Source organism: Musca vetustissima, unplaced genomic scaffold (genome assembly GCF_032173495.1).
Source record: "Musca vetustissima isolate MV318-11 ecotype Yass unplaced genomic scaffold, APGP_CSIRO_Mvet_v1 utg16637, whole genome shotgun sequence".
Lineage (NCBI taxonomy): Eukaryota > Metazoa > Arthropoda > Insecta > Diptera > Muscidae > Musca > Musca vetustissima.
In genome coordinates this window covers 224,149-236,698 of record NW_026881695.1, presented here as the reverse complement: position 1 = coordinate 236,698, position 12,550 = coordinate 224,149, and the positions used below count along the sequence as shown (strand labels likewise).

The 12,550-nt window shown below is 37.1% G+C and overlaps 1 protein-coding gene across 1 annotated transcript in view; it reads left to right on the top strand.

Moving 5' to 3' along the window:
* The window catches only part of LOC133327668 (unconventional myosin-XV), a 32,897-nt gene extending 20,797 nt beyond the window's left edge, over positions 1-12,100 (top strand). The window contains 4 exon segments of the mRNA XM_061536192.1: positions 7,917-8,596; positions 8,671-8,905; positions 10,728-11,864; positions 11,933-12,100. Of these exon segments, the coding sequence (XP_061392176.1) occupies positions 7,917-8,596; positions 8,671-8,905; positions 10,728-11,864; positions 11,933-12,100 (2,220 nt within the window).
* The last annotated feature ends 450 nt before the right edge of the window (positions 12,101-12,550 follow it).

The following is a 12,550-nucleotide window of genomic DNA, read 5'->3' as shown; positions in this document are numbered from 1 at the left end:
ACAACACCATCATTAGTAATGGCAGTGTGACGAAAACGCGCCGTTCAAGCGTGGCCAGCAGCGGCTCAATGGGTCGCATGGAAACGATTGTCGAAGAGCCAAGCGAAAATAAAATTTCCGTCAAAGAAATATTGCAACGTTTCGAGACGATGAACAAAAATGAGGTATTCCATAATTTTTTAGACAATACTTAATTTCTGAAAATTTTCAAAAAAAAAAAAAAAAAAAAATAATTAAAAAAAATAATTTTAAAATATACCAAATTAAAAAAATCAGGGGAAGCCCTGACATAAATGTTTTGTCCCAAAATGCCATTTAAAATATTTTATTTTAAAATTTAAATTTTCTTCACTAAACAATAAGCCAAACTAATTTAACAAATTAGGCTATCTATGCAATGAATAGCCAGAGGAAACACAAAAGAAAACGACAAAACAAACAAAAAAGCATCACCATTTATTTTTGTTGAGGATATGACATCAAAATCTTTGGACAAAAACAAAAATGCCATCCATGTGTTTGCATTTCATTTAAAAAATCAACAAAGTAATTTATTTTCTTAAATTAGTGTTGATGAAATGACACCAAAATGTCTGGGCCCAAAAATACATCTTTTAAAGGCAACAAAGAAAAAATATATTAAATGGTTTGCATTTCAAACATCAACAAAAAAAAATAATTTTCTGTGGGCCAAAAACCCATATTTTAGGGCCAAAATATATAAAAAAATTAAATGAATTTAATTTCATTGTGTGTCTTTCATTCAAACAATTACAGCAAAAATTTACATAATTTTTTTTTTTTAACTGCATAAAACCAACAATGAAATGAAAAAAAAAAACACAATTAAATAGATGGCATTTAATGTCATTTTAACAATGTTGACTAATTTTTAATTTGTGTTGCTCTTCTTCTTCTTTTTCACACACTCAAACATTTTTTTTATTATTTATGTTTTTATATTTAAAAAAATAGGCAGTTAAATTAGTTGGATGCTTATTACGGGTTTGTGTCTTAAGTCTTTTGTTTATGTTAGACTCATATGCTGGGGGTTTGTGCCTTAAGTCTTTTTTTTTCTTCTTTTTAATGAGGGTTTATAATATTTAAAAAGTATGTGTCTTAAGTCTTTTGTTTGGATGGAGAGATAGAGTTATAGAGTAGAGATAGAGTTTGGATAAAGTTCAAGTTTGTTTCTTAAGTCTTTTTTGTTTAAGTAGAGAGAGAATTTGTGACCTACGATGTTTGTGTCTTAAGTCTTTTGTTTAATGAGTGCATATAATATTTAAAAAGTATGTGTCTTAAGTCTTTTGCTTCGAGAGAGAGAGAGACTAAACGGCTAATAGAGTTCATGTTTGTGGCTTAAGTCTTTTTTTGTTTAAGCAGAGAGAGAATTTTTGACCTACAATGTTTGTGTACTAAGTGTTTTGTTGAATGAGTGCATATACTATTTAAAAATAATATATATATATATATATATATATAGAGACTAAATGGCTAACAGAGTTCAAGTTTGTCGCTTAAGTCTTTTCTTGTCAATGGGAGAAAATTTGTGATATACAATGTTTGTGTCTTAAGTCTTTTGTTTAATGAGTGCATAATGTTTAAAAAGTATGTGTCCTAAGTCTTTTGTTTCGAGAGATAATAAATTCTTCATAGAGTTAAAGTTTGTCGCTTAAGTCTTTTTTGTTTAAGCAGAGAGAGAATTTGTGACCTACGAGGTATGTGTGTTATATCTTTTGTTTCAAGAGAGAAACCATGATATAACAAGTGCAAGTTTGTGTCTTAAGTCTATTTGTTTAGTTCGAAGAGATCATTAGGGGCTTACGAAGTTATGATTTTCGCAATGATTCGTTTTTCTCCCTCTGCTGCTTCAGATTGCCTCTGACCCTTCCACACACATATAACAATTTCCTGAACCCTCAGTTAGCTTTATCGAAGACCCTCGGACTTCAGATAACCTGCAAAGGCTACTGATCTTGATTTCGCCTAGAAAGATTCCCTCTGCACTTTAGGACGGCCATACAGGATTCGTGAGTTTCGGCATAGCTAAAATGATTTCTGGAGCTTTAAAGACTCCCCGGACTATTAGCTCATCTGTAAAGGTTTCTTGCAGCTTTTGCTCGTCTTAAAAATCTTGGTCTGATCTTGATTTCGCCAATTAAAAAGTCCTTAACCCTTTGCACGCTTATAAGGACTCACTTTGAGCTCCAGGTTGTCGTTATAGGCTCTGGATTCCAGAGTCTTCTTTTAACCTTTCAAGACTCCCTAAATCTATGACGTCTTTGAAAACACGCTCTCTCCCTCTCTCTCTATCCGAGAACTCTCCCAAAAACCATAAGCCCAAATTGGAAATATTAAAACAGAAGACTTAAGAAAGAAACTTGCAAGAGCATAACTCTCTAGGAAGACTTAGAAAACAAACACAATACTCCCAAAAGCTACGACATCTTTGAAAACAATATCTCTCTCTCTCTCTCTCTCTCTCTATGAACTCTCCCATGGAAATAATAAATCAGAAGACTAAGGAAAGAGCGCAAATCTCTAGAAAGACTTAGGACACAAACATAAGACAGCCAAAATCAACGACATCTTTGAAAACAATCTCTCTCTCTCTTTCTTTGAACTCTCCCATGGAAATATTAAAACAGAAGACTTAGGAAAGAAACTTTTGAAGAGAATAACTTAGTAGAAAGACTTAGGATACAAACATGCGATAAATATATGAGACCTACGAGCAAAGGAAATAAAATACAAAGTAAATTTAAATTCAAATTGGAAAATATAAACAAAAAATACAATTGTTTTCAAAAGACTTAAGACACAAAATATCAAAATGACAGAAAGAAAATACTTGATTATGTAAAAGATATTTATAAAAACCCCACATCCAGTCCTTAAAATTGTTGGTTGTAAAAGTAGTAGTAGATTTTATATTTTTTGAAAATTCATCAGTAGCAATACTATGCAATTAATTTTGGGTTGTTACATCTTTTCCCATTTTTATGACCCATAAACCCCCTAATGGCCACCAACCATCAATTTTGGTATTTTTATGGCAAGGCCTTGAGTGTTTTTTTTTTTTCGATTTTTTCTCTCTCCCAATAAACTATGCAATTTTCAATTAGCCAGTCATAAGTAAAAACTTTCAAAAAACAAAAAACAAATTTTTAATGATTAGCTGATTTTTTTCGATGAGGGGAATTACTGAAAATGCATTGCAATAATTTTAAAAAAAATCATAATTATGGCATTTTAATTGTTCAATCTGCAACGTTTATCATTCGATCGAAAAAAATAACAACAGAAAATTAATCATTTTTAAGAAAAAAAATAAAATAAAAACAACAACTAAAAGAAGTGTAAAACACTAAAACAATCAACTAAAAATTGAATTGAAAATGGTAATAAAATATCAAAAGAAAGTCTTCAGAAATCATCTCCACAAATACATGAGTTCAAAATAACAAAACGTATATAAAAATTGGAAAATGAAATATAAAAAATTAAAATTCAAAAAACCAAAGAAAAAGAAACAGAAACGTCTGGACTGGAGATGAACCAGCAGGAATTTATGTGTGTGCCTGCGATGATCAAGTCCACACACCAGACTACCCAACATCGTGATGATGATGATGGTAATGGCTATGATCATGATCACTCCACATGCTGGTCATTGTGTGTGAATTACAAAAATATACATGTGAGCGGTCATTACACCATCCAACCAAGCAATACAGTAACATATTTTTTAATCTGATGATATACAAATGTAAAAGTGGCAGTCACTGCCTCCTCTGCCTCTTAGCAAAATTTTGAAATTAAATACAAATGAATAAATAAACATTTGTGGCACTCGGCTCATCATAGCCATGCTCATCATCATCATTATTGCCATTGTTATAATTATCATGGCCATGGAAATGATTTTTAGTTTATTTAGTAGTCGTATTTTATTTTAATTCATTTTAATTTTTGTTGTGATTGGAAATAGTGTACGTGAAGTATTATATTATTTTTTCTAGACTTTCACATAACCACAAAAAAAACAACAACAAAAAATAGAATTTAATTACACTTTAGATAATTTTTTTTTCATTATTTTTTTTTGTGGATATTCTGCGACCATCTTCCATGACCTCATAAAAAAATTTATGGCTCACACACAGCGAACGTGTGTCCGATATTCTGGCCGAAAAAATAGAACATGTTCGCACCTGCCTATGTGTGAGATCAGAAATAAATTTAAACAAGAAACTTTCTTCACATTGAACTTTATAGTAGCTGCATTGGATTTTCATCAAGAGAAGATGCTAGATCTCGAAAAAAAACAAGTTCAGATTTATGACCTCAACACAGATTCGTGATAATCTTGCGGAAATGTGTCAAAAATGCATTCATATTCCATACGGAAAATAAATTCATTCTTTAAAGATACAAATTATTGTTAAAATTTAAACACATGTTTTGCAACACACACAATGTTCAATTTCAATAATTTATTGAAAAAAATAAAACAAATACTGCTTTAGTTTTAGGTTGGACATAAAGACCTTCGAAGCACCTACACCTGTATACAAAACTATTCTGCTTTCATGTTACCAGCAAGGGCTATTTGAATCTCCTGTTCAATTTTAAAATTTTCTTTTGAGCTTTGCTTAAATTTTCTAGGTTTCATGTTGAGAAAAAAATGGTACCATGGAAACTCGGAATGCCTGCCATTGAGTCATCAGTTTGCCACAAAAATCTTTTAGTCTTTAGAGCACTTATAAAGCCATTCTCTGGGTTTAAGAGGTATACTCTACATTATTTTCGTCTTAAAAATGCCCATCTGATCATGATTTCTTCTATAAAAAAACCCTGAGCCTTCAGCACGCTTATAAAAACTCTCCCTGAGGTCCAGTTTGTCCACACAGGATTACTGAGTCTTTGAAAAATCATCGAACCCCCTGAGAGCTTTTATAAAAATTTTTTCGCCTTTCATGTTACCTGCAAAGGCCTTTGAACCTTCCTTCTGAGCTAGAATTTGCTTATAAAGATTTCTTTAAAATTTCCTACACCCATCCTTTGGGTTTGAGGTTGAAAAACTACCTTTGACGTTGAAAAACTACCTTTGAACCTTCCTTCTGAGCTAGAATTTGCTTATAAAGATTTCAGGAGCCTTCTGAAGATGAACATAAAAAAATCCCTGAGTCTTCAGTGAACTTATACACCCATCCTTTGGGTTAGAGGTTGAAAAATTACCTTTCTGGACCCACTTTAGAGCACTAATAAAGTATGTCTATGTGTTTCAGGTTGACCTGAAGGCCTGGAACTCTACCTAATCTGCAAAGTTTAGCTAATCTTAATTTATCCTATAAAAAAATCCTGAATCTCCAAGAAGCTTAAAAAGACTCTCTTTGAGCTCCAGGTTGTCCACACAGGATCGCTCTCTCTCTCTCTCTCATACACAAGAGACCCCACAGCAATATATTCACTTTTTTATGAAACGAAAATCCCTGTTCGCTACGTGAACAAGGCCAAAATCTCCTTCTGAACTTGAATTTGCCAATAAAGATTTCCGGAGCCTTATAAAGACTGCCTCTGGGTTTCAGGTTGGCTTGAAGTTCGGGACCTTTAGCTAAACCATGAACGCAAACTTTTGTATGTCTTAAAAATATCCCTCTGATATTGAGAAGCCTTCAGCACGCTTATAAGGACTCCTTCAACGCTTTAGGTTGTCCATACATGATCCCTGAAACCATTCAATACTCCTTGAAACCTCTGCATGTATATACAAAAATTAGTCACTTTTCATGCTACCTGCAGCAGCTCTTTGAAACCCTGCTTAACTTTAAAATATCCTTCTTCGCTTGAATTTGCCTACACAGATTTCCAGAGCTACCATAAAAAATCACTCAGTCTATTGAGCTCTAAAAGAGGCTCCCTCTGGGTTTCAGGTAGCTCACAAAGACTCCCTGGCCCCTCAGAAAGCCTATAATGATTTCCTGCTCAGCTTAAAACGAATTTAAAGCTGAGAGAGACTTCGCAAACAAGCTATATCTCAGATGGAGCCTTCAAATCTGAGCTACTGAGCTACTCCGAGGGAGTATCTATAGTTGTTTTTATGAAAGCTGATTGTTAAGGGACTTTTATAAGCGAGCTAAACCTCAATGGTGGCCTTTAAATACAATATGAAGGCTTCGGGGTGGAGCTGAATGGTAGTTGAAGCCTCAGGTAGTCTTTATAGGTAAATTAAAGGTGCAGGTATAAAACTGAGGGCTCAGGATATTACTGGGCTAAAATCCAGTGAGAGTCTTTTAACGGCGAGCTGAATGCTTAGGCAATTCTTGTGTGCAATTTTAAGATCGGATATATCGTTCGGAGGGGATCTGAAGTCTCAGGTAGTCTTTACTGGAAACTGGAAGATACAGGTAGTTGCTTATGCGCAATCTTATGACTTACGGGGTCTTTATGAGCAGGCAGAAGTACTGTGAGGGACGTTAAAGGCGATATAAAGGCAAGAATGGTTTATTTGTGTTCGGAAGGTCCAGAAAAAACTTTATAGGTACGAAGAAGCTTACCATAAAAGTGAAAACGATGTTCCAAAAGCAGGATCATGGATCAGATAGTTTTCATGGGCGAGTTAAAGGTTTAGGTACCTGAAGGTCCATGAAGTTATTTAGGAGTTTTTATAGGTAAACCGGAAAGTGGATTTAGTTTTTTAGGATGAACCGAAGGTTTAGGGTGTATTTATAGGGGCTTAGGAAGTCTTGTTAAGCAAACTGGAAGCTCGGGTAGTGTTCTTAAGCCACCTGTATGACTGGGTACCCTTTAGAAGTCGGCTGAAGACTCGTTATAGAAGTGTTTATAGGCGAGCTGTGACACATATGGTATTTTTAAGGATGAACTGCGGTTTGAGAGGGTAGGTTCAGCTTGACGAGCTGAAGCTCAAAATCATTTTTTTTAGGGAAATTTACTGCTTCGGATGAAGGCTAGCTGAAGATATGGGAAATACTTAGGGGCGAACTGGGGTGGTCAGCCTCCATAATCATTTCCAGGTGGTTAAATAAGATTTCTATGTATTTTTTTCGCCTTTCGTCCACCTCTATCTCATTTTAGTTGTGGTGTAGGCTTTCAACAGGTTCGAAATTCACAGACAATAGTTTTCTTCTGCTTCTTTGCCCCCCTCCTCTTCACACAAATTTCCCTGGAATTTCGAATCTCTTTAAAGCTATGAGACAAATTCTTTGTTATTTATCTAATCCATTAAAGATGTCAGGCTGTCACAATGAAATTTATAGGCTGGGTAGCATTGGATTGCAGTCGCACCACTTATACAATTTCAATAGACAAAGAAAAAGAAGAAGAAGACGATGGCTGGGTTAACAAAGAAAACATAACAGCAGGTGTCATTACATGGTCTGGGGGTTTGGATAAATAGACCGTAATCGATAACAACATGGAAAGCCATACATTTGCCGAACATTTGTAATTACCAATGGTCCGGTGATTTGCCAATTGCTGCAACATGCAGCGATTTTTAGCCACAAATGTTTGGGGCAATTAACATTTCGCGGTCAAAAATGTTTTATTTGGCATTCGCAGAAATGTGGAGTGGAGGTTCAAAACATTTTGGCTTTGTTTTTCCAATAACAAAAAATCGAACATGCGGACATAACACTTATCTCTGATTTTGAACATAACTTGGCAATTACCTAGGCCATTATCATGGCCTTTTGGCCAGCCAACTGGTTAGCTATTTAATATGCAACATTCGGCATTGGGGTGGTGGCGGTAGCCTCACACTTTCACATCACTGACAGGCGAAATATGTTTAACAATTGTAAAAATGACAATTGTTACAATTCGCAACAATTCCGAACAGATTTCATATGACCATATTTAAATATACCGTTTCATATTCAATTTCATTGCAGACTCAATCGAAAGCTTCAACCTTGTCATCGGGTGTACGGGCTGCGGCGCAAACACTGAATGTCCCCATTGAACGTTTGGAATCTCGACAATCGAATCATCGTGAAGCCGCCGGCAATAACGGGCATCAAGGATCCGCTGGTCAGCAGCAGCAACAACAACAAATGCGCAACACATCCTCACCCATGATGGCTGGATCGTATGATGAGACCCATCATATGCATCACAGTCCCCATGGTGGCCGTGGTGAGCAGGGCTCTCGTGCTGAACAACATTCCCGCTCTGAGATGCATTCCCGATCCATGATGCACGGCATGCATGATGCCATGGATCATCATCATTCGCCAGTGGCCGGAGAACGTGGTCATCACTACAACGGTCACAATGAAATCGAGGATGAAAGGCTAATCGAACGCGATCACTATGGTGGGGGCGGTGAACATCATCAGCAATATGCCAAGCAACAAAGTTATTTACATACCGGACGTAAGCTATCCAGTCAACAATATCATGGAGCAGCTGGCATGCATCCAAGGGATCAGCAGCCTCCTGGACATTTACAACCCTCGAATTTGGATGCCAACTACATGGCAGAGGATCAACATAATGGTGGCGGTTCGACCTCGCCATCGGTGACTCGTTACTCTTTGTTACAATTTGCCATGCAACATTTTAGAAATGAGTAAGTATTTTCTCCCTCAAGAGAGGGAGGGAGAGAGGATCTATAAATACTCTAATTTGTTTTTTCTCTTCCAGTCAAATCCACGATTCCCGTTCCCATGGCCGTGACTCCTCGGAGCGTTCCTCAAATCGTTCTTATGCCGAATTGGTCAAATGGCAGGGTGTACCAATACGCACACCTCTGCTACGTTTGCCCAACGATTTGGCACCCCTGGCCTTGGAATGTTTTGAATGCATATTGTGCTATTGTGGCGATATACCCATGGATCCGGATCTAACAGAAGTTAAATGTGTTTATACGGTGCTAATGGTAAGTAGGGGAGAGACAAAAGAAATATTGGAAAGATAATTGAAAATGTCAGAAAGTTTTTATAAGCCAGATGAGGGCTCAGAGATTACTTCTGGAGGAAATGAGGGTTCAATAATTCGCAAGTGGAGAGCCATGGAAGTTTATATATATATAACATAAAGTCTCAGGGAGTCTTTATAGTCAAGAGGAAGGACCAAGGCAGTGGTTATATGTGAGCTAAAGCTTCTGATAGCATTTAGAGGCGAGCTGAAAGCTTGGGAATTTTATATAGACGATCTAAGGCACGGAGGGTGTACTTAGTGGTTAGCAGAATGTATACGGAATCTGTAGAAGTGAGCCGAATGATCAAAAATTGTTAATGGGATGATGTATAGTCATGCTAAAAGTCTGGTAGCTTTTAGAAAAACTGAGGGGTCAAGCAGTCTTCATAAGCGAGCTGGTGGCTCAATGAATCGCCTTAACGGGCATGCTGGTTCGTAGGTAGTTTATATAGATCTTCTTAAGGCTTAGGTAGTCAGTAAAGGTAAGGTGAGGTGGTTCAGGTAGTCTTTATAAAGAACTGAAGCCTAAGGGAGTCGCTACTGGAGTATTTGAAGAGTGTTGAGGCTCAGGTAGTTTGTATAGGTTTACTGAAGGTCTAGGTAGTCGCTACAGGTGAGATAACGATACAGGTAGTCTTTATAAGAGAACAGAAACCTCGAGGAATCATTACTGGAGCTGAAGGTTTAGAAATACGAGATAGGCGAGCTGTACAAGACTTGCAGGGAAGCTCTGGAAATTTTTATAAGATAACTGAAGACTCTGTGGCGAGCTAAAGTCTTCAGAAGTATTTACAAGGGAACTGAAGCTCAGAGAGGGTCATTAAAGACGTAGTGAAACCTGTATGAGTCTATATAGCTGAACCGGAACTATGAAAGAGTCCTTATAAGTATAATGTAGGTTCAAAGGAGTTGAAATAGGCATGATGGACCTCAGATGGTCACAGTATAGTCGCCATGAAGGCTTAGGAAGTCTTTAAAAACGAGCAAATATTCAGGGGCATACATTAATAGCGAGCTGAAGTTTTAGGAAGTCTTTGTTAACTTTCTGAAGGCCTAGTTGGGTTTTATAAGTGAGCTGAAGGCTCAAGAAGCCTTAAGAGGGGAGTCGAAGCAGTGAGGAGGTATTTATAGGATTGTTGAACGTTCAGGAAGCCTTTATAGATTAGCTGAAGCTTCGATGGGTTCTTTTAATGAAAGCTGAATGTTCGGAGATGTTTTATAAGTGTACTGAAGCTGAGAGAGAATCTTTACTGGCGATCTGAAGTTTCAGAATGCATTTATAGGCTAATTGAAGGCTCATTTGGGTTCTACAGGTGAGCTAAAGGCTTAAGGAGTCTTTTTTTTGTCGTGCGGAAGAACAGAGTAAGCCTTATGGGCTAGCCGATGTTCTGAGGAAGCTTTGACAAGGGGAACTGAAGTCTCAGGAAGCCGTTATAGGTCAACTGAAGATCATATGTAATATTTAATGACGAAATGAAGGCTCAGGAAGACTTTGTTGGCAAGCTAAAGCTCAGATGAAATATTTGTAAGCCAGCTGAAGGCTCAGGGGCCTTTATAGGCGAGCCGATGATCTGAGGGAGCTATGAATAGGTAGTAGCATTAATTTAATGGCGAAATGAAGGGTGCTGAAGAAGTCATTAAAGTCGTATTCTATGTTTAAAGAGTTTTATAGACCTGCTGAAGTCGAAATTGACTTTTTTCCAGGGAGTTAGGGATTCAGAGTTTTTAAGAGTTATCCGAAGGTTTTCAGCTATTAATTTTATTAATTATTCTTATTCCAGCATTGTCACAAATATTTGGCATTACGCGACGAAGTCTATTGCCAGTTAATGAAACAGACGACCGCCAATCGTTCACCCTGTCACGATTCAGCACAACGTGGTTGGCGTTTACTCAGTATTTTGGCGGCATATTTCGGCTGTTCGGATGCGTTGAGGCCATATCTACTCGAACACTTAACATCTGCCGCTTCGGATCGTCGTCGTTCGTGTCATGGTACAGCAGCTGTGTGTTTGACAAATCTTCGCAAGACCGCACGATGTGGTGGTCGTAAAAATGTCCCAAGTGTGGAAGAGGTTACAGCCGTCTCGGCTGGACGTTCGGCAAGAAGACAAATCTATCGTTTGCCCGGTGGGGCGGAACGTGTGGTAAATACCCGTTGTTCCACAGTGGTGGCGGATGTTATTGCTGAACTTTGTGCCCTTTTGGGTATTGAATCGGAAACGGAGCAACAGGAATTCTCGCTGTATTGCATTGTACAGGGTGATGCCTTTACCATGCCACTGGCTGCCGATGAATATATTCTGGATGTTACCACGGAACTACTGAAATCAGGCCAGCCTTTCTATTTGATATTCTGTCGTTCGGTGTGGCATTTCCCATTGAAGAGAGATCCCGCTCCGACGCCTTTGTATGTTGAGGTTCTTTTCAATCAGGTGGCTCCTGATTATTTGGAAGGTTTGCTGCTGGAATTGCCTGGTAATGGAGTGCCACCTCCCGAAGTGGTAAGGGACATGGCACGCATTGCGGCCTTATTGCATCGGGCAGCCGATTTGAGTCATGTACCAGCCATGAAGGAAATTAAATTCCTATTACCTAAACCCGCTTTAGGTATTAGAGAAATACGCCCCGCCCAGTGGGTGGGTTTGGTTCAATCGGCTTGGCCACAAATCGCTAATCTAAGTCCCGGTCAGGTGAAGGCACAATTTTTAAATGTCCTATCGGCATGGCCTCTATTCGGCAGTAGTTTCTTCGCGGTGAAACGTATTTGGGCCGAAGAGGGTCCCCATGTTGATGATAGTCCGATGTGGAGAGATTTGATATTGGCATTGAATCGTCGTGGGGTGTTGTTCCTGGACCCCAATACACATGAGACAATGCAGCATTGGCCATTTATGGAGGTGATATCGACACGGAAGGTGGGTTGCACAGAGGAAATCAAGTCTTATTCAGAAAATTTATTTATTTTTTCTAATTTTCTCTATAGGTCCGCTCCGAGGATGGTGCCCTGTTTCTGGACATGAAAGTGGGCAATTTAATGCAGCAGCGTGTCATACGAGTCCAAACCGAACAGGCCCATGAAATATCGCGTTTGGTACGCCAATATATAACCATGGCTCAAATTAGTCAACGTGACAAAAGAGATGTCAATTAAATTTTAATTTTAATTAATTAAATAATTTTTTTAGTTTTAAGTTTAACATATATTTTTTCGTCTATATATAATATAATACATATATACATATATTTATAAATATTACCATTGTTTTTGCTATGCTTTAAATATTTTTTAAAATATTTAGCTCTCAGCTGAAAAAAATTATTATTTTTTTGTTCTTATCAAAATTTTATATTAAAAATTATAGTCACAGAGAGGAAGAGGAGTGAAAGAGAGAAAAAATACGGAAAATATCTTTTAAGGCCATATTTTCTATTTTTTCCAAAAGAAACTACATTAAAAAAGCTTTTATTTCTTAAAAGTTATTTTAATTGGATTTAAGTGCAATTTTTTTATTTAAAAAAATTAATTAAAAATTATTTAAAAAAATTGAAAAATTTTTTTTAAGAAAAAAATTATTTTATGAACAATTTTCAAGAGAAAAAC